We start from the raw sequence: 22,883 nt of genomic DNA, 5'->3' as shown, positions 1-22,883 counted from the left end.
AAGTTCATTCTTATTGTACTTGATTTGTTTTATATTGTGCATGTATATCCCTTTTTATATGTACAGGGTCTTGCATTAATGACGCTTAAAAAAAAAAAAAATTGTAACATTAGAGTCAAGATATATTACAAAGCAATTTATTTTGCAACGAGATTGATGATAGAGAGATATCTCTGTCATCTTGCACCGACTCTAGAGATGCGACCGTTGGGCTGTCAGCATTCATTTGACTCACCTCATGCTCTTTTTGAATTTCTTTCTCCAGACTTTCAAATTCATTGGTTTCATGTTTCTCCTGAAGACATTTTTTCAAGTCAGCAATTTCTGTTTTCAGGGTTTCATTCTCAGCTACTAGATGATCTAAGTTACTCTGCATAATTGCAAATTCGTCAGAAGCACTTTGCTAAGTGCAAAACAAAGTGATAAAATTAATATCAAATTTAAAATAGTAGTGCATGGTATGCTCATACAGAGGCTGAATGATAACTTACTTTCTCCGCCAATAGAGCTTCACATATTTGAACGCTTTCCATAAGGTAAGTTTGCTCATTCTGGAAATAAATCAGTTAGTTATTAAATTTTAAGGTTTCAGTAGAAAAAAAATAAAAATTAAAAAAATATAATAAATTTAAATTAAATTAAAGACAGTTACCATACTTTAACAAAACTGAACACCATTATGGAAATGATTGGGCTTGCTAAAGTATATTAGATGCCAAATGTTCAGTATGCAAAACCAGAGTAGACAAACTGGAAAAGCATAAGGGTGCACTCACATGACCACATATATTTCGTGGTGCACAAAATGCCTCGGAGAGAGTCATAGCCAGGAAGAACAAAATATTTTTATTTATTTTTTTAAAAGCGTCCCAGCCAGGGAGGAGACGCCCCTTGAGAAACACTGCCGTCTCCTCCTCCCTTTAGCTATGTTAATATTGTAATTAGGGACGAGCAAATTGACTTCGGATGATGCTAAAAACTTTGTTGTAATACTGTACAGAGTTCCTACTCTGTACAGTATTAGAATGTGTTGGCTCCAATGAGCCAAAGTTATTACTACACGAGACTGTGCAATAACTTCAGGAATTATTACTTGTAAAAACCTAGTAACCGAACTCTGGTTCGGTTCCGAGTAGTCCCTTGGAGTTTGAGACCAAGTTTTTTTTTTTTTTTTTACAGTAATAACTTTGGCTCATCAGAACCAATACGTTTTAATACTGTATGGAGGGAGAACTCTGTACAGTATTACAACAAAGTTTTTAGCAAATCGCTCATCTCTAAATTGTAATGTCAGGACCAGTGAAAGGTCCTCCGGGAATGATTTAAAAAAATGGCCGCCAGCAAACTGCCTTAGTATTTGAGCAGGATTGGTTGCCTAGGGGGCTGAGAGAGCAGGCCCTCACTTACACAGCTCTACAATAGATGGCAATGATGTGATCCTAATAGAATATGAATGGGCACTCATATATCCAGTTCACAAAGTAGGCAAGCGACCCAAGCGGTATCACAATAATATGTAAATTTATTAATAAAAATATATGGGCAGATGGATAGCAATAATGTCACCATATACCATAGATATTATAACCTAAAACAGAGCTGTATCCCCAATTTAGATATAAAATAGATAGAAGTCACATAAAATGATAGTAACCATATAACAATCCACTGTTATAGCTAATAAAACCGGAGGTCCGGTCTAGCTGCAATGAGTAGGACAATATGTGGGTCTGTTGGTTTCTATTATCTAAAACAGTGGCTGACAGCAAATAACTCTCCAGAGATATAAAAGCTAAGTGAAAGGTTGTGAATAACAAATGAATCAATAGTGGTAGTATAATGGAATACCTATAGGATGAATGAGGGGGTGAAATTAAGTATAAATATTTGATAAAGAGTGTCTCTGGAGATACAACAATATATTGCTGCGTCCCACTGATAGTTCTATTCCTGTAGTACAATCTTCCTTTGTACTAAAACATATGTCCTAAAAGTCCGTTGGACAAAATTTCAGCAGATACCTACCTTGGCAGCCTTTGGGTTCGGACCGGCTGACTGCAGCGAACACAGCAAGGTAATGAAGCGACAGTGCAAGTGTATCCAATAGTGTTGTGCCGGTTCAAATGTAGCAAAGTCAAATTGATTTACTCACGTACAGTCCTGCTCCCACCGTGGCGTCCCACGTGGTGTAGATTCAGAATGAACTTGCCTTTAGGTAGCACGCTCAGAAACTGCTTCGTTGTCTGTTAGCAATGCTGTATGCACCCGACTGTGAACGGGAGTACTAGCTGTATCAGGCTACAAAACCGCATCAGATTTCTTTAATTAGAATGGGTGTTCCACCTGTCTGACTTAGTACTTGGTGGTAAGGATCTCACCCGTGTGACTTTTTGTACACACTTGCGTTTTTTTAAATGTGTGTTTTTGAGTCCATCAGAAATGATGTGCATGTCCAGTTTTTGTTATATCTAATTGCATTTGGATCCTATATGCATAATTACATCCAATTTTGTATATTTGCAAAGACACGTTATTATATAAAAATAGATAGACAATCTAGAAGTTAAAAACTGAAAACCTTTATTAAGATCTATTGAATAGTAGGGAGCTTCTGTGTTAGGTCTAAAATATGTAAAAATATAAAATGTTAAATATAATATAAAAAATATATGCTTTTGGGGTATTGTCTCTGTATATTTTTGGGGGGGTATTCCCTAGAATGGTTCGGGCAGAAGATGTAGAAGGGTAATGTAGATGGTATGGGGTCGGAGATCTCCTGCGCAGAGGGGGTCATAGTGCTGCTAAACAGCCCGACTAGTACCCCCCATGGGCCGAAGACACCCGACCCATCATATAAATCCGAATATTTCTAGCTCGGCATTTAGCCCTGCTGGGGCCAAACTCCCGAATTCGAAAATCTTCCTAGACTCTGCCCTAGACATTCGGGCAATATGATTGCCCCCCCCTCCAATGGCGTGCTATCTGTTCAAATGCTGCGAAGATTAAAGACTTGGGGTCTTGATTATGTACCAGTTTAAAATGTTTTGATAGGATATGAAAAGCATGTACTTTCTTAATGTTGTTTATATGTTCCGCTATCCTAATTTTTAAGGGTCTTTTGGTCCTGCCAATATATTGTTTGGCACATGGGCATTCAATAATATAAATAACATTTGAACTGTTACAAGTGAGAAGATCTTTTATCTCAACAAAAAAATTGTTTTGTGTTGAGATCACTCGTATAGTCTTTTTTGCAAAAGACGTATTTTTACAGTTTATACAGCTTCCACATCTATGGAACCCACTCCTTTTTAACCATTTATTAATGGACCCGGTTTCTCTCATCTGATTTTTAATAGATGGTGCTATCTTCAGACCCAAATTAGGGGCCTTTGTGTATACTATCTCCGGTATTGGTGGGATTAAAGGGCCTATGATTTTATCCTTCTGAATGAGATGCCAGTTTTTCTTAATGCTTTGCTCTATTTTCTTGTGTTGTGCATTATAAGGCAGTATTATGCGGAATTTATCATCATCAATGGATTTATCATCCTTTTGTTTCTTTAGTCTCGAAAAACATTTTTCTATCCATTCTTCTGACCTTACATAAGGCATTTTCAACAATTGTCTCTGGATATTCCTTCTCCAAAAATTTATTCTTCATAATAACAGCTTCATCCTCAAATTCTTTCTGATTAGTGCAGTTCCTCTTTATTCTGCGGAACTGCCCTGTAGGTATATTCAATAGCCATGAGGGCAAATGACAGCTAGAAAAGAGGATGAAGCTGTTCTTGGCTACCTCTTTCTGAAAGGTAGTACAAATATAATGTTCCATCTGGGTAGTAATCCGAATGTCCAGGAATTCTGTATATTCTTGATTAATGTTAGAGGAGAACTTGAGATTCAATTCATTTCTATAGATTTCTTCCAAGAAGGTGTGGAGGCTAGATATATCTCCCTGCCAGACAAAAATTATATCATCGATGTAGCGCTGCCAGAGCACCAGATCCGACCCCAGCCTGGGTAAGATGGTCTCCTGTTCCCATTGTGCCATAAACAAATTGGCATAGCTGGGGGCGAACCTGGTGCCCATGGCAGTGCCCCGAGTCTGGAGGTAATAAGCCCCCCTCAAAAAAGAAATAATTATGCGTTAAGATATATCTAACACCCTCTGCCAAGAATTCAATTTGTCTCTCTCTAAGATTTCCATAATTTCTCAACTGTAATTTCATACTGTTTATGCCCTGTTCATGATCTATTATGGTATAGAGCGATTGAACATCCAATGTCCCTATAAGCCAATGTGGCTCCACCTTCAGATTTTCCAATATCTGGACAATCTGTGTAGTGTCTTTCAGATAAGATGGAGTGTTCTTCACTGTAGGCTGAATTAATTGATCTATATATTGGGACAAATTGGATGACAATGACTCTATACCCGAAATTATCGGGCGACCTGGTGGATCCGACATGCTTTTATGTATCTTGGGCAGACAATAGAACACAGGTAATCTCTGCTGTGTTCCCAAGATAAAATCAAATTCCTGCTTGGAAAGCAGTCCGTCCTCCAGTCCTCTATTACAATATTGATCTAATATTCCTGCAAATTCTTCTATTGGATCCTTCCTCAGTTTCTTGTATGTTGTTGTATCTGCAAGCTGTCTCAAACACTCTGCATTATAATTTGTAGTTTCAAGGAGAACAATGGCTCCGCCTTTGTCGGCTGGTCGGATAGTAAGGTTATTAATTTTTTGTAGTTCCTTAATTGCTTTAATCTCCTGTAAGGTCAGATTATTTCTCCTCAACTGTTTATCAGAAACCTTCCTCAAGTCTGTCTCTATATTTTTTCTAAAAGTAGCTATCTCTACACCAATTTCCTGTCTTGGTTTCAAGATTGTATGTTGGACCTCACCATCCACATGTTCATCTGTGTTTGCTAGTATCGGATTTTTAAAAAAATATTTTTTCAAACAAAGTTCTCTCACAAATTTCGCCCCCAGCTATGCCAATTTGTTTATGGCACAATGGGAACAGGAGACCATCTTACCCAGGCTGGGGTCGGATCTGGTGCTCTGGCAGCGCTACATCGATGATATAATTTTTGTCTGGCAGGGAGATATATCTAGCCTCCACACCTTCTTGGAAGAAATCAATAGAAATGAATTGAATCTCAAGTTCTCCTCTAACATTAATCAAGAATATACAGAATTCCTGGACATTCGGATTACTACCCAGATGGAACATTATATTTGTACTACCTTTCAGAAAGAGGTAGCCAAGAACAGCTTCATCCTCTTTTCTAGCTGTCATTTGCCCTCATGGCTATTGAATATACCTACAGGGCAGTTCCGCAGAATAAAGAGGAACTGCACTAATCAGAAAGAATTTGAGGATGAAGCTGTTATTATGAAGAATAAATTTTTGGAGAAGGAATATCCAGAGACAATTGTTGAAAATGCCTTATGTAAGGTCAGGTCAGAAGAATGGATAGAAAAATGTTTTTCCAGACTAAAGAAACAAAAGGATGATAAATCCATTGATGATGATAAATTCCGCATAATACTGCCTTATAATGCACAACACAAGAAAATAGAGCAAAGCATTAAGAAAAGCCGGAATTAGACTTACCGGTAATTCAGTTTCCACGAGATCACCACGACGGCTACAAGGAGATTGACCCCTGACCTCTGTAGGGGCAGGAACAGAGAGAGGGTTTAAATCCCCCCCTCCCACCACCAGCACCAGTGTGTCCAAAATTACAGAGACAGAAATAAGTGGTGAGAACAGAAAATTAATGAACCGAGAGGGTATTACTTCATAACCTCCCAGGTAAGACTAAGGAAGGGTAGGGAATATATGTGCCGTCGTGGTGATCTCGTGGAAACTGAATTACCGGTAAGTCTAATTCCGGCTTTCCACCTCATCACCACGACGGCTACAAGGAGATATAAAAAATTATAGCTTAGGGGGGGACGACCGCCTGAAGGACCTTACGTCCAAAAGACAAGTCTGAAGTAGATAGGTCTAACCTATAGTGTTTAGTAAAGGTGTGGATGTTAGACCAAGTAGCAGCTTTACAGATATCCTCAAGAGAAGCTCCGGCCCGCTCGGCCTGGGAGGAGGACATAGCCCGGGTAGAGTGAGCTCTCAAATTTGGGGGGCACGACAGACCTTGGGACTCATAGGAGATGGAAATAGAATCCTTTATCCACCGTGCTAAGGAGGACCTGGAGGCTTTTAGACCCTTATTCTTACCTGAGAATAACACAAATAGGTTGCTGGATTTACGGAAACCTTTTGATACCTCAAGATACCGTAAGACAGAGCGTCTTACATCTAGAGAGTGGAAGCTAGATTCCCTAGTATTAGAGGGATTACTGCAAAAGGAGGGTAAGACTATCTCCTGGTTACGGTGGAAATCCGATACCACTTTAGGCAAAAATCCTGGATCTAACTTAAGAATGATTCTGTCATCGGTGATACGGAGATAGGGTTCCTGTATCGATAGTGCTTGGATCTCGCCTAGCCTTCTTGCGGACGTGATGGCCACCAAGAATGCAGTCTTAAGCGATAGATGTTTGGTGGAACAACTAGATAGGGGCTCAAACGGAGCAAGAGTCAAGCCAGTGAGTACCGTATTGAGGTCCCAGTTGGGGATCCTAGATTTTAGAGAGGGACGTAGTCGGGAGGCAGCTCTCATGAATCTTTTAATCCAGCGATGACTGGCTAGATCTCGATCAAAGAAGCAGGCAAGTGCCGAGACCTGTACCCTCAGGGTAGAGGGTCTAAGACCTAATTCAAGCCCCTGCTGGAGGAAGTCCAAGATTTTCAGAAAATTGGGCGGCTCTAAGTTTGGGGCAGGGTTGCCCATCCAGGTACAGAATCTCTTCCAGATCTTTAAGTAAATTGAGAAGGTAACCTTCTTTCTACTCGCTTTTAGGGTGGCTATCACTCGGTCTGAGAGCCCCTGGGACCTCAACCTCTGGACCTCAGGATCCATGCTGACAACTTGAGGAAGCTCGGATCTGGGTGTAGGATTGGCCCCTGGTGAAGCAGGTCCCTCCTGGAAGGAAGAGGCCATGGATCCTCTACTGATAGATTTTTTAAAGAAGAGAACCAGCTCCTTTTCGGCCAATAGGGGGCTATTAGAATTAGTGTCGTATCTTCTAGGTAGAGTTTCTGGATTATCCTGGGAAGTAGAGGCAAAGGTGGGAATGCATAACTGAGATCCCAGTCCCAATGAATCGTCAGCGCATCCAGCGCCCAGGGATTGTCCCGTGGGTTTAGCGAACAGAACGTTGGTACCTTTGCGTTCTTTTTGGAGGCGAACAGATCCACTTGTGGAGTGCCCCATCTTTCTGCCAAAACCTGAAATACTTCTTGATTCAGGGACCACTCGGTATGATCTATTGACTGGCGACTGAGATAGTCTGCTTCTACGTTCAGTATTCCTTTTAGGTGAATTGCGGAGATAGAACTCACATGGGATTCTGCCCAGTTGAAGATCTTCCTTGCAATAGACATCAGTTTCTCCGATCTCGTGCCTCCCTGGTGAGAGAGATAAGCCACCGTCGTCGTGTTGTCCGAAAGGATCTTTACGTGCTGACCCACCAGAAGGGTCTCTGCAGCCTTCAGGGCTTTCCAGACTGCTTCCAGCTCTCTGAAATTGGAGGACTGAGAGCGGGTTGTTGGAATCCAGGAACCTTGGAACAAATGATCTCCTACTTTCGCTCCCCATCCTTTTCCGCTTGCGTCCGTAAGTACTTGAATGTAGGGAACCTTCTCCCAGGCAACTCCCAAGGACAGATTGCTTGTGTTTTTCCACCAATTCAGGGAGGTCTTCACCGCTAGGGGAATCAGAACTTTGTGATCCAAGGAGGACTGTTGTTGTTCCAAGTTCTGAGGATCCATGCTTGGAGAGATCGGAAGTGGGCCTGACTCCATGGGACGGACATGATACAAGACGAGAGAAGACCCAGGAGGCTCATAGCTTCCCTTATGGGACATGACCTCCTGTTCTGGAAACGTCGAACCTGTAATTGAAGGTTTTTGACCTTGTCTGGTGGAAGGAAGGTATGCTGCGTTCGGGAATCCAGGATGACGCCCAAGAACTGGATAGTGCTGGAGGGCACCAGGTTCGATTTTTTCATGTTCACCAACCAACCCAGATCTTGAGTGAGAGACAGGAAGGTTTGTAGGTCTGTTCTGAGTTTGTTCTCCGAATTCCCAATTAGTAGGAAATCGTCCAGGTACGGTATAATCACCAGACCTTTGTGTCTCAGGAAGGCCACCATCTCGACTACCAGCTTCGTAAACACTCTGGGTGCAGATGATATCCCAAAGGGGAGGGCCGTAAACTGGAAGTGATGAGTTACTCCCTTGTGGTCCTGGATGGCGAACCTCAAGAACCTTTGTGACTCTGGATGAATTGGGACGTGATAGTAGGCGTCCTGAAGGTCTACTGAGCACATCAGGGCGTTCCTCCCTATTAACGGAATCAGGGACTTCAGGGATTCCATCCTGAACTTCCGATAAATGACAAACTTGTTCAGGGCTTTCAAGTTTATAATTGTGCGGAATGAGCCCTCTTTTTTCTCTACCAAAAACAGGTTCGAATAGAACCCTTGCCTTTGCTGTGTTGACGGGACTTGTACTATCACGTTCGTCGCCAGAAGACTTTGGACCCCTAGCAGAATCTTTTTGCGCACTTTGGGGGAACTTGGGTTGGTGACAATAAAGCGGTTTGGGGGAGATGAAGAAAGTTCGATGTGGTACCCGGATTTTATTATGTCCCGAACCCAAGGGTTCCGGGTAGTGGACTCCCAAGGAGTCAGAAAATTCTTCAATCTCCCCCCAACTCTGGCGTCACTGCTTGTCCGAGGGCTTATTCTGGGAGGAGGAGGGGTTGTTCCTACCCCTGCCCCCTTTTGGGTAACTCCAGCGTCCTGACTTCCCTTTATCCTTAAAGGGTCTATTCTGGCTGGTGGGGGCCCGAAAAGGATATCTCCTTTTAAAGGGTCTCTCCTCTGGGAACCCCTTTTTTTTGTCCGCCGCTTTCTCCAGGATACGGTCTAGGACGGGCCCAAAGACATATTCCCCCGAGAACGGGATGGAGCATAGTTTCATCTTTGATGTGTTGTCGCCTGACCAGCTCTTCATCCACAAGGCCCGGCGGGCCGCATTAGAGAGCCCCGCATCCTTTGCCGCAAATCTGACAGACTCGGCTGAGGTGTCTGCCATAAATGCTGTGGCGGATTTCAATAGGGGGAGGGACCTTAGGATCTCATCCCTGGAAGTATTATCTCTGATGTGAGATTCCAGTTCCTCTAGCCACAGCCTCATGGATCTTGCCACTGAGGTAGCTGCGATGTTCGTTTTTAAAGTGAACATCGCCGCTTCCCACGATTTTTTTAGGAGGCTATCTGCCTTCCTATCCATGGGATCACGCAGCTGAGAAGTGTCTTCGAACGGCAAGGCAGTCTTCTTATTGACCTTTGCGACTTGAATGTCGACCTTTGGTGTTTCACTGAAAATTTTTGCTTCGCTTGAGTCAAACAATAGCCGGTTCTTAAAGGACCTGGACACCCCCAACCTCTTTTCCGGGTTGGACCACTCGTCAAGCACCATATCTCGTATGTTCTCGTTTATTGGGAACACCCGGGTCTTTTTAACCCTGAGTCTCCCAAACATCTCATCCTGGACCGAGTGGGCTCTAGGGGTTTCTTCGACCCCCATAGTGGCCCGGACCGCCTTTAGAAGATCTGGCATCTCGTCCAATGAAAAGCAGAATCTTCTATCTGATTCCGAAGTATCAATATCAGAGGAGGCCCCCTCGTCCTCCCAGGCTCTAGATGATGAGGCATCTTCCTCTATCATCTCCGGGTCTGATAAGGAAGGAGATGGACCCCTACGTCTTTTTGGTGGAGGTGCATCCCTGGGTGAAGGCATCTGGGATAAGGAGGTTCTTACTTCCTCATGGATCATGGACCTTAATTCGTTAAAGAAGGAAGGCTGTTCTTCAGCGATAACGCTAGAGATGCAGTCTTTGCAAAGCTTTTTGCGATAGTCGTCCGGAAGCCGTTTAAGGCAGGACACACACTTTGACTGTTTTCTGATTTTTTTCTGGGCCTCCTTAGCGACCTGGGAAGAATAACCCCCATTAGCCATCTAGGTATACATGGAACTAACAGACAGAAGCCCCAAGCCAGAGAAGTGGAGGAGGAGGAACAAGCAACCTGGTACAGTGTCTAGGAACAAGTAACAGGGTGGAACAAAGCGCTTCCCCACAGGGGAACTTACTGCAGGCGGCACAGAAGGGTCTCCAGGGGAGCGGGGTTCGGTCGACATGACTGCACGCTGCTCCGATGTACGCCGGTACACTGAGACATTCGGCACCGCTGGCGCCGAAAATTTGAATGTGAGACGCCTCTGAATGACGTCACTTCCCTCGTCCACCGGAAGTGACGTCTGCCGCTTTCCTGAAGCGCTTAGGCGCGCACCCGGCGATAGCCAAACAGGCCCGGCGGGAGAACGCGACCCGGGAGCAGGCTCACATATTGTAATGGAGCGAGTCCTCCCTCCTTCGCCCCTGCCCAGCGTTAGTACGAGGACCGCAGGAGGGCAGGGGGAACACCCGGTAGGTGTCAGGACGTTACATTCTCTTCATCTCCCCGCAGGGAGACTCTCTCTGCCCCTGTCCTCTGTAGGGACAGGAAACACTGGTGCTGGTGGTGGGAGGGGGGGATTTAAACCCTCTCTCTGTTCCTGCCCCTACAGAGGTCAGGGGTCAATCTCCTTGTAGCCGTCGTGGTGATGAGGTGGAAAACTGGCATCTCATTCAGAAGGATAAAATCATAGGCCCTTTAATCCCACCAATACCGGAGATAGTATACACAAAGGCCCCTAATTTGGGTCTGAAGATAGCACCATCTATTAAAAATCAGATGAGAGAAACCGGGTCCATTAATAAATGGTTAAAAAGGAGTGGGTTCCATAGATGTGGAAGCTGTATAAACTGTAAAAATACGTCTTTTGCAAAAAAGACTATACGAGTGATCTCAACACAAAACAATTTTTTTGTTGAGATAAAAGATCTTCTCACTTGTAACAGTTCAAATGTTATTTATATTATTGAATGCCCATGTGCCAAACAATATATTGGCAGGACCAAAAGACCCTTAAAAATTAGGATAGCGGAACATATAAACAACATTAAGAAAGTACATGCTTTTCATATCCTATCAAAACATTTTAAACTGGTACATAATCAAGACCCCAAGTCTTTAATCTTCGCAGCATTTGAACAGATAGCACGCCATTGGAGGGGGGGGCAATCATATTGCCCGAATGTCTAGGGCAGAGTCTAGGAAGATTTTCGAATTCGGGAGTTTGGCCCCAGCAGGGCTAAATGCCGAGCTAGAAATATTCGGATTTATATGATGGGTCGGGTGTCTTCGGCCCATGGGGGGTACTAGTCGGGCTGTTTAGCAGCACTATGACCCCCTCTGCGCAGGAGATCTCCGACCCCATACCATCTACATTACCCTTCTACATCTTCTGCCCGAACCATTCTAGGGAATACCCCCCCAAAAATATACAGAGACAATACCCCAAAAGCATATATTTTTTATATTATATTTAACATTTTATATTTTTACATATTTTAGACCTAACACAGAAGCTCCCTACTATTCAATAGATCTTAATAAAGGTTTTCAGTTTTTAACTTCTAGATTGTCTATCTATTTTTATATAATAACGTGTCTTTGCAAATATACAAAATTGGATGTAATTATGCATATAGGATCCAAATGCAATTAGATATAACAAAAACTGGACATGCACATCATTTCTGATGGACTCAAAAACACACATTTAAAAAAACGCAAGTGTGTACAAAAAGTCACACGGGTGAGATCCTTACCACCAAGTACTAAGTCAGACAGGTGGAACACCCATTCTAATTAAAGAAATCTGATGCGGTTTTGTAGCCTGATACAGCTAGTACTCCCGTTCACAGTCGGGTGCATACAGCATTGCTAACAGACAACGAAGCAGTTTCTGAGCGTGCTACCTAAAGGCAAGTTCATTCTGAATCTACACCACGTGGGACGCCACGGTGGGAGCAGGACTGTACGTGAGTAAATCAATTTGACTTTGCTACATTTGAACCGGCACAACACTATTGGATACACTTGCACTGTCGCTTCATTACCTTGCTGTGTTCGCTGCAGTCAGCCGGTCCGAACCCAAAGGCTGCCAAGGTAGGTATCTGCTGAAATTTTGTCCAACGGACTTTTAGGACATATGTTTTAGTACAAAGGAAGATTGTACTACAGGAATAGAACTATCAGTGGGACGCAGCAATATATTGTTGTATCTCCAGAGACACTCTTTATCAAATATTTATACTTAATTTCACCCCCTCATTCATCCTATAGGTATTCCATTATACTACCACTATTGATTCATTTGTTATTCACAACCTTTCACTTAGCTCTTATATCTCTGGAGAGTTATTTGCTGTCAGCCACTGTTTTAGATAATAGAAACCAACAGACCCACATATTGTCCTACTCATTGCAGCTAGACCGGACCTCCGGTTTTATTAGCTATAACAGTGGATTGTTATATGGTTACTATCATTTTATGTGACTTCTATCTATTTTATATCTAAATTGGGGATACAGCTCTGTTTTAGGTTATAATATCTATGGTATATGGTGACATTATTGCTATCCATCTGCCCATATATTTTTATTAATAAATTTACATATTATTGAGATACCGCTTGGGTCGCTTGCCTACTTTGTGAACTGGATATATGAGTGCCCATTCATATTCTATTACGACTGTTTTTGGTGATTGGGTACAACATCAGTTTGGTGCACCTTGCCATCTCTAATCAGAGGTGAGCCGTCCTTTATTCTTTTTTAACGATGTGATCCTGCCTATGATATGCCATCATGGCCGAGCAGTCCGACAGGAACACTTGCTAGTGTGTAGTATACGTAAATGCCAGAGTGTAATGAAATCCCACCCCCTCAACCCTAGGTAGCTCTACAAGTGGTGGCAACCAACCCTGCTCATATTTTAGGACAGACTGTTGGTAGCCATTTTAAATCATTACCGTAGAACCCTTTTAAAATGAATAAATAAACCTGCCGTCTCTTACATTTTGAGGATTAGAATTTTCTTCCAGATCTGCTATCTTTAGCTCAAGCATTTGTATTTGCTCTCGGCAAAGATCATGAATGTGGCTTGAAAGTTGTTCCTGAGCAGGTTCCTGGCAGGCTCCTTCCAACTGCGGTCCTTGTTCCTCGTCAGTTTTTAGTGCTGTCAGCCCTTCACACATGTCCACGTTGTCTCCAGGCAGAGGAGTTGGTGTGCTGCATTGATGTCCATTCCTGAGCTGGTCTTTCAAGCTGGTTATTTCCAGCTCTAGGGTCTGCACAAGCTCATCACGCTCTTTGGATTGAAGTTGCTGCTGTTGTAACTCTGAAGTCTCTTTTTCAAGAGATTGCCTTTTCCTGGATTCCACCTCATATTCGTTACTCAGCTTTGTCAGCTGGTTTTGTAACTCAGCAACTTTCAGCTCCAGCTCTTTACATTTTTGAAGGGAAGAGTCTTTTTTCAGGGCACTGGATGAGGAGAATGAATGAATTATATATTATGAAAATAAAAACTAGACAATTTTACACTGTAAAATATAAAAAAGTAAAAAAGAACCGACCTTGAGCTGTCTGATGAAAAATCGATCATAGAAAGAGACAGAGCTGTTGTCGTCTTTTCCCTGCGAGTGACTTTGCTTCCGAAATTCCAGTCTGCATCTTGACTGAAGTCATCAAGTACACGGCTTACATCATCGAAATCAGAAAATTCTGTACAAACAGCTGAATTTAAAAAGGGAATTTTTTTTTAATTAAATAAACCTCTCTCAATGAGAATGAAGACCCGACTACTAGCATACAACACACACTTACAATCATCTATCTCCTGTATTGTTGAAAAGTCGGTAACCTTTGGTCGCTTGGCAAGGTTAGAAGTTAATGTAGAGCCAATTTCAAAGGGTGAAATTACAGAAGCATGCAAGCTATTTTGGAGCTTTCCAGGTGCCCATGTCACCCTTCTTTTTCGATTAACCTGCAAAAAAAAAAAAAAAAAAAAAGCTAAGAAATTGTGCTTTGTGGCAATTATACAGTAGTATAAAGAAGCCTTGAAACCAAATGTTGCAATGATACAGTTTAGGATAAAAGAAAAACCATACCCTTTGGTCTTCGTGGGAGGGTTGGGAAGATGCAACAACTATGTTTGTCAAATTCCATATTCGTTCTTCCCTTTCTTTTCGCAGTTGCTTTATTTCTGCCAGCAAATGGGAATGTTCTTCTTCTTTAGCCACTGCATGGGTTTTTATCTCAGAAGAGGCCTTCAGAAAGGAGGAACAGCATTAGGCTGTTTACATTATATTTGCCACTTTTGTAAAGTTTTAGCTATATTTTGCAGTTTAACTTCTAAAAAGAGTAACAAAAATAAATAAAAACCTAGAGAGAACATAAAAAATAAAAAAAATTAAAAACTTTGTAGTTCATTTCATACTCCACTATAGATTATAAACTGTCCATACGTATACCAACGGTTGGACAAAAAGCCACAGAACAAAGATCTGAAACATCTAGATACTACTACTTGGGACAGTTCAGGGAAATACCTCCAGTTCTTCCAGCTGTTTCTTCAAATCGAGGATTTCCTTCCTATACCTCTTAAGCAAAGCTTGGTCATCCAGCACCTCATTAACATGTGGAGTATTTCTTACATGTTTGGCTGTACTTGCAAACTGCGAAAACAGAAAACCGTGAATAGATCTGTATACAATATACAGAATTTTGTGTACAAGGGAAATCTAATCAGCATCAAACTACAAGAGGAATCAAATGGGTTGTTTGGCAGAGCGGGAGCAACTCTAAAGCCTCTTTCACACAAGCGATATGGATTGTGGCAGGATCTGTTCAGGATAAAAAAAAAAAAACGGATGGTTTTGCACGCAAGTGCCATCAGTTTTGTCTGCAATTGCGTTCAGCGTTAGTCTTTTCCGCACGGATGCAGTTTTGATACGTTTTTCACACAAGACCCCTTTCACTTCTATGGGGCCAGGGCTGCGGGGAAAAATGCAGAATATAGAACATGCGGCGATTATTCCTGAATGCAGAACTGATGCATGAAAGGAATGGGTCAGGATTCCCTTCACACATTGCACCCCCACGGAAAACTCGCTCATGTAGAAGAGTCCTAAGGAGGCACGCACACAACAGTTTGCGTTTTGTGGTCCGCAAAACACCAATATGAGCTGTGTGCATTTCCGCCTCCTGTAGAAACATCCTATTCTTGTCCGCCTTTTTTTGCGTGGCCTCGGAACAGACCTATGGATGTGCCAAGTTACAAAATAAATAAAATTTAAAAAAAGGCTGGATAGGGACTGAAAATGTTGCGTACATAGGGCCTTAGAATGTTGATTTCTGGCTAATAGATGGAAATCCCAAGCGGGGGGTTGCCCATATTTCTTAAGAGGGCAAAGACAAACTGAAAACCCACAAATCTAATTTATTAGGAGAAACAAAAGATTTGTACGAATACATTCAAATAGCATTTTGTTGGGGTACAGCTCTCCATACACCAAAATATACAAATAAAACATTGCTAGAGGGATTTGGTCACTTGAATCCTGGATACGATTATGGCTTATCAAAGACGTAAGAAAAAATATATATATTGTGCTGTAAAACTTATTGACCGCATGACTGGCAAGTGTGAACGCTACCTGTAGGTACCTAGAGCACAGCTATTGCTATATAGCAACGATGCTCCTCATCCAATGGCCAGGAATTTCATCCCTGACAGCAACAAGGATAGTGTACTGCTCACTGAAGGAAGCAGGTATAGTGAACGTGGAGCACAACCTCAGCCTATTCACATGGCTCAGATGTGTGCTTTAAGCGTGCTGTCCATTAAGAACACTGACCCACCTATTTTAGTGTACAGTCATATTTCCATTTTTTTAACCACTGACATACGGTCAGAAAAATACAGAAGACATGCACTACTTTGTCCATGTTGTGGACCAAACACACCAACTGAGTTTAGAGTTTGTGAAAATCACTTACAGAACATGGATGCCATCCACGTTCTGTCAGAGGTTTTCACTGACCATTGGTAGGACATGCTCTGGAAACCCACTTTTTAGGCTACTTTCACACTCGCGTTTGGAGCGGATCAGTCAGATCTGCACAGACTGGTCCGCACAGATAATACAACTGCATGCATCCGTTCAGATCAGTTTGTATTATCTCTAACATTGCCAAAACGGATCCGTCTTAAACACCATTGAAAGTCAATGGAGGACGAATCCATTTTCTATTGTGCCAGAGAAAATGGATCCGTCTCCATTGACTTACATTGTGTGTCAGGATAGATCCGTTTGCCACCAAACAGCGTTTTGGTGTCTGACTCCAAAGCGGGATGGAGACTGATCGGAGGCATTCTGAGCGGATACTTATCCATTCAGAATGCATTATAATGCAAACTGATCCGTTTTGGACCGCTTGCGAGAGCCCTGAAACGGATCTCAGAAACGGAAACCAAAATGCCAGTGTGAAAGTAGCCTTAGCTTAGTAGTGCAGGTGGGCACATGGAACACGAAAAAATAAAAACCCTTCAAGGATGAAAACTATCGTTTTTCACAGAAATCAAATTGACATGTGAATAAGGTCTTAGTTTAGAGGGCATCGAACAGTAGAGGATAGAGAGACTAGTTACCTGCAGAGTGCTCAGGGTCTCGTCAAGTGAAACTGGTGTAATAGTACAAATGATTACAGTCTTTGTATTTCCACCCAATGAATTCTGAAGAATTCGTGTGAGCTTGCTATCGCGGTAATTTATGAATCCACTGTTTATACAGAAAAAAATAAAATATAGGTTAACTGCTAAAAATCTAAAATTCAAGACTATTAGAATATTGGATCTCTGTTTACAGCTTTTTGTAAAAAATGATAAATCAGAGATTAAACACACACAACAAGCACACCGAATTTTAAAGCAAAAATAGCCAATATACACTTACCCAACTTGACCATCACTCAGCTTTTTAATAACTTGTCCAAGAATAAACAGACTGCGGTTGATATTGCATCCTTCTTTAAACCGTACGCCTTCTGCACCAGTCTGGCTTGCCCTTTCACTTCCAGCCAAGTCAACAAGATTCTGAAGAAAAAAAACCTCAGTAATGAACAACAAGGGTGGGAACCCAGGTCTCATTAAACATGTGGTAAGCTACAAGGCGCAGACTTGCCCAGATGTTTTTGAGATCTTCCAAAGTCTTCACAGATGCTCATCTTCAAACATTACTTACCAAATGAGACACCATTACTGCTCCCTCACAGTTCTCCTGGTTTCCTGGGTCATTTCTCTCACGGCTTTCAAGAATCTATTAAAATAATATTTTTGTTAAAAATGCTAAAGAAAAAAAAAAATGGAAACATTTAAGTGAAAAAAAAAAAAAAAAAAAAAAAAAAAAAAAAAAAAGGAAACCCTTACCATTCTAAATATGGCATGAGAGCGGCTGCTGTGGTCATTCATTTTTGTCTCTCCATAGTGTCTGTTTTCTGAGTGGTAAAAAAACAGAACACAACAGTCAGAACAGCATGGAAAGTGATACATGAAGAGGGCATGTAAAAAAAAAAAACAAAAAAAAAACTGTACAATGTTAAACTGGCCATCTTTGAAAAAAAAAAAAAAAAAAACCCTCAAGGCCAGACCTGCCAAATGAAAGCATACTTATCTGCTCCACCACCACTGGGTTCCAGGTACTTCACTCAGGTCCTCTGCCGTCAATGACAAGTTGCAGCGATGACCTGGCCCCCTTGGGACGTGACGCAAGGGGAGCAGGGAAGTGCTGTGGCCAGTCATTGGCTGCAACGGTATCAGCCAGGGACCTGGTAAGTACCTCTTTTTTGCAAGTCTGGACAACCCCTTTGAACCTGGTCTACTGGGGTCTCACCTGATGCCTACAGCTCATAGTTTTAGTCTGCACAAACTTTTTTTTTTTTTTTTTTTTTTTATCTGTCTTTCATTTTTCTGCTGAACCAAAAACCAAGTATTACATTTAGAACATAGTGAGTTTATTGCTAAACCAGATTTTGGTGCAACCAGAAAAAAAAATTTAAATACAAAAATAAAAATTAAATGTGCAGTGCGATATAACGTCTACGGTACCTCACTAGCAATGTCCAATTTACAGTTTAAGAGGCAACAGGCACTGCCCCCCCCAAAGAAACAATTAAAGATTCTTACTTTCTCCCTTTTTGATCCATTGTAAAACGTGCTCATGTTCCATTACAAGCTCCTCCGTTAGGTCAGCAACGTACACATTACGCTGCAAAGAAGCACAATATTGTTAACTTGGCCACTGTAAGGCAGGGTATGCATCACCGTTCAGCTTTCTGCTCGAAGAAACAGATAATTTAAAAAAGTAAAAACTCAGTCATGCAAGGCTTGCATGACCGAGTTTTTACTTTTTTAAATGACAAACTCATGCAAACTGAGCACAACTTAAGAGATCCTTTTTGTTAACTCTGCCTAAGGAAGAAAAACTAAGTTGATTTCATTAAGGCTACTTCCACACCAACGTTAATATTTTCCAGTATTGAGATTAGTCATAGGGTCTCAATACAAGAAAAACATGCTTCCGTTTTGTCCCCATACATTTTCAATGGGGACAAAACGTAACTGAACGGAATGCTCCAAAATGGGCTCCGTTCTCGTACCGGAGAGCAAACAGCAGCATGCTGTGGTATGCTTTCCGTCCTGGGATGCGGAGCAAAACGCAATAGAAAACTAATTCGTCTCCCATTCTTTTAATGGTGTTCATGATGGATCCATCTTTGCCATGTTAAAGATAATATAACCGGATCCGTTCATAACGGATGCAGATGGTTGTATTATACTTAACGGAAGAGTTTTTGCTGAACCCTGCCGGATCCAGTAAAAACGCTAGTGTGAAAGTAGCCTTAAAAGGTTTTGACCATCTTAGACATTTACGGGGTACCCACATGATATGTCATAAGTGTCTGATAGAGGTAGGACCAACTCATCAGACCAGCAAGTGTTTACAGAACTCCCAAAAATGTAATGGAGAGATACGTATGCATGGCCACCTATTCAGTCACAGAGGCTGCAGAAGGGCCATGGGATCCCCATTCTGAACACAGGTGCATGTCCTAGAGGTGGGACCCATACCTCTAAGACCTTCATGGCATATCCCAAGAGGGGAGGGGGGGGGGGGGCGGTTTAAAAAATAAAAAAAAATATTGCTTCCACTTACATTGATATCTTCTCGTATTTCCAAAGGTTTCTTTTTTCTGTCATCGCAAAGAAGATCTGTGACGGTTTCATTATAAATTTCCATATAGGAAACACGTAATAAAAACTCTCTGCTTGGAATCTAAATGAAAAAGCAACAAATTGTTTATTTCTCATCTGATAATCTGAAGTTTGTTAGAGAGGAGAGATAGGGGCTGGAGACAGCCAGTATGAAGGATTTATCACAGAATGGCGATTTGCAGCTGCTATGTACTGTGAAACACAGAAGATGTAGAACTCAAACAAAGCAAAATTGTATATTTAAAAGTGCTGTTACATTTCCCGGTAATTGGCTTTCTAGGAAGTCTCCATTTCAGAACCCCTGAGATTTTCCTGTCCCTACAGGACAGGGCAAACACAGAGGGGGTTAAAAGGCTCCTCCCTCCAATGATTTACCAAGACCTTCGGAAGCAGAAATAAATCAAACCAAGAAAAAATATGAACGGGGAAATATGGAGACTTCCTAGAAAGCCAGAGACTGGGAAGTGTAATTGCATGTTTCTCCAGTCTGCTCCATGACAACAAGCGTGGCATATACCAAAAGTTAAAATTCAGGAAAGGACCAAACTGAAAGGCATACTAACGCTCAAAAAAGAGACTGGCCGAAGGAAAAAAACTCCAATGCTACATATTTCTTATTTGCTAAAACAGATTTTTTATTTGCTAAAATAGATTTTTTATTTGCTCTTCTACTGAGGCAGCTCAGAAGCTGCCAACCTAAAGCTCAAAACAAATCTTCACAGAATCAGAAAATTCCAGGCATCTCAGAACAAGCCTGGATTAGATACATGCTCCACCAAAACCAACAGGGACGGAAAACTCAAGGCCGTGTTCCCAGAACTAACCACACCAACACCCGCGCTGGTGTTTGGGATTAAGACCCAGAAACAAATGTGCAATGAGCCTGACTGGATAAAGTCAGCGATGCAGTAGGATCAGTGGGTAAGGAAGGAGTATTCCACAGCACTTTACAGACATGATCACTCAGTCCCACATGGCACTCACAATCTAAGTTAGTCTTTGGAGGGTGGGAGGAGACAACCATACACACGCGGGGAGAACATACAAACTCAAGACAGATGTTGTCTTTGGTTAGATTCAAACCTAGGACCCCAGCACTGCAAGGCACCAGTGCTAACCACTGACACACCCTGCTGTCTCAGGGGTGCTGTTGTGGAGACAACTGGAGAAAAACATCTTAGTCCAAAATACATCTAAATACACAAAAAGGACTGCTTTAAAGGGGGTATTCTGGGAATTAAATACTGATGACCTATTCTCAGCGTTTGCTATTAGTAGAGCCTTCCGATCAGCAGTTTAAAGGGGTTCTGCAGTTCCTCTGGATAATCATCAGCATCTGAACGGCGGGGGTCCGACACCCGGGACCCCCGCCGATCAGCTGTTTAAGGCATTTCACATGGGTGAGATTTCCCAGCGGGTGCAATGTGTGACGTGAACGCATTGCACCTGCACTAAATCCGGACTCATTCATTTCTATGGGGTTGTGCACATGGGCGTGAAAAATCACAGCATGCTCTATATTGTGCATTTTTCACACAACACAGTCCCCATAGAAGTGAACGGGGCCGAGTGAAAATATCAAGCCTCCACAAGCAAGTGCGGATGCGGTGCGATTTTCATGCATGGTTGCTAGGCGATGATCGGGATGGGGACCCGATCATAATTATTTTCCCTTATAACATGCTTATAAGGGAAAATAACAGCATTCTTAATACAGAATGCATAGTACAATAGGGCTGGAGGGGTTAAAAATAATTTAACTCACCTTAATCCACTTGTTCGCGCAGCCTAGCTTCTTTTCTGTCTTTCTTCAGGACCTGGGTAAAGGACCTTTGATGACATCACTGCGCTCATCACATGATTCATCACCATGGTGATAGATCATGTGATGAGTGCAGTGATGTCACCACAGGTCCTTTTCCTCCTGCACAGCAAGGAAGAAGAAAAAAAAAAAAAAAAAGGAAGACGGGCTGCCCGAACATGTGGATTAAGGAGAATTCTTTTTTAACCCCTTCAGCCCTATTTTACTAAGCATTCTGTATTAAGAATGTTATTTTCCCTTATAAACCATGGTATAAGGGAAAATAATTGCATCTACCAAACCTTGAATCCAAACCTGAACTTCAGTGAAGAAGTTCGGGTCTGCGTACCACAATCAGTTTTTTTATTTGCAAAACCCATTGCACCCGTGTGATAAAAACTGAACGGAACGCAAATCGCAGTCAAAACTGACTGAAATTGCATACCTACTCGTGCGGGTTTGCCGCAATGCACCCGGGACGCATCCTGAGCCAAAACATGACGCCTGTGTGAAAGAAGCCTAAGGCGGCAGCGGCGCTCCACGGCCTTCTAAAACAGCTGATCGGCTGGGGTCCCGGGTGTCAGACGCTGATCTATCCAGAGGATAGATCATCAGTTTAAACAAACTGCAGAACCCCTTTAACCGCCTCCGGACCGCCTAACGCAGATGTGCGGTCCGGAGGCGGCAGCGCTGCGCACAGTCACGCATATACGCGTCATCTCGCGAGATGACGCGCTATGCCGGCCCGCGCATGCGCAGTTCGGGCCGGCATTTCGTCGAGGAGTAATTAGTCATCAGCTTGCAAGCCAATGATCGCGGCTGGCAAGCTGATGATTTTAAAAAAATCCAATCAGAGTGCCAGATAGCAGATCATATTTGTAAATATGATCTGTTATATGGCTGCCTGCTCTTCTGCTGGTTCTTTTCGTCGGTTGGATCCAGCAGAGGAGCAGGCTTCACAGTGAGTACACCAAACACCTCATACTAGCCCCAGATCACCCCCCTGAACCCCAATTAACCCTTTGATCACCCCTTTGTCAATCACTAGTGAAAGGAAAAAAGTGATCAGTGTAAACTGTCACTTTTTTTTTCACTGGTATTGACCGTTAGGTTTTAGGTATAGTTTAGGCCCCTTGGTTAGGTAGTTTAGGGATCGGTTAGCGCCCAGCCCACCGCAGTCACTGATTAGCGTATCGCTAATCAGCATTTGTACTTTTATAGTATCTGGAAGTGATCAAAACTGATCACGGTCAGATCTATAATTGTATTAGTGTCACTTTAGTTCGCCCTCCACCCAAAACGCAGTGTTTGCCCGATCAGGCCTGATCGGTCGCCCACACGTGCGTTCACCCACGCCCGCCCCACCGCAGTGACAAAAAAATTATTTTTTTGATCACTGCACAATCACTTTACACCGCAGCGGCCTCCGGTACTTCGCTAGCCTCCCCTTTGTAAGACAGGCTTGCTTTTTTTTCTTGGGTAGTCTCAGGGAATACCCCTAAATTTTGTTGCCCAAAATGTCAAACAGGGGGTATTCTTCTGAAGAGGCCTACAGGCTTCTGACCCAGTCGGATGAGGAATGGGAACCCTCATCTGATGAATCCAGCGGGTCAGAATACGAACCTGTAGAAAGCAGTGGCTCTCTGACCCA

General features: G+C 42.5%; 1 protein-coding gene across 3 annotated transcripts in view; it reads right to left on the bottom strand.

Moving 5' to 3' along the window:
• LOC122944233 (centromere-associated protein E-like) overlaps window positions 1–22,883 on the bottom strand; it is a 152,396-nt gene that overhangs the window by 113,359 nt on the left and 16,154 nt on the right. For all 3 annotated transcript variants that reach the window (XM_044302462.1, XM_044302471.1, XM_044302479.1), the window contains exons 5-17: window positions 19,373–19,492; window positions 18,343–18,424; window positions 17,587–17,654; window positions 17,402–17,476; window positions 17,114–17,253; window positions 16,810–16,939; window positions 14,708–14,833; window positions 14,267–14,425; window positions 13,983–14,142; window positions 13,733–13,892; window positions 13,175–13,640; window positions 492–551; window positions 236–403 (exon numbers count right to left, since the gene is read on the bottom strand). In XM_044302462.1, the coding sequence (XP_044158397.1) occupies window positions 236–403; window positions 492–551; window positions 13,175–13,640; window positions 13,733–13,892; window positions 13,983–14,142; window positions 14,267–14,425; window positions 14,708–14,833; window positions 16,810–16,939; window positions 17,114–17,253; window positions 17,402–17,476; window positions 17,587–17,654; window positions 18,343–18,424; window positions 19,373–19,492 (1,914 nt within the window). The remainder of the gene's footprint in view (window positions 1–235; window positions 404–491; window positions 552–13,174; window positions 13,641–13,732; window positions 13,893–13,982; window positions 14,143–14,266; window positions 14,426–14,707; window positions 14,834–16,809; window positions 16,940–17,113; window positions 17,254–17,401; window positions 17,477–17,586; window positions 17,655–18,342; window positions 18,425–19,372; window positions 19,493–22,883) is intronic.

This window comes from Bufo gargarizans, chromosome 1 (assembly GCF_014858855.1).
Source record: "Bufo gargarizans isolate SCDJY-AF-19 chromosome 1, ASM1485885v1, whole genome shotgun sequence".
In the NCBI taxonomy this organism is placed as follows: domain Eukaryota; kingdom Metazoa; phylum Chordata; class Amphibia; order Anura; family Bufonidae; genus Bufo; species Bufo gargarizans.
This window is presented reverse-complemented; position numbering and strand designations above follow the sequence as displayed.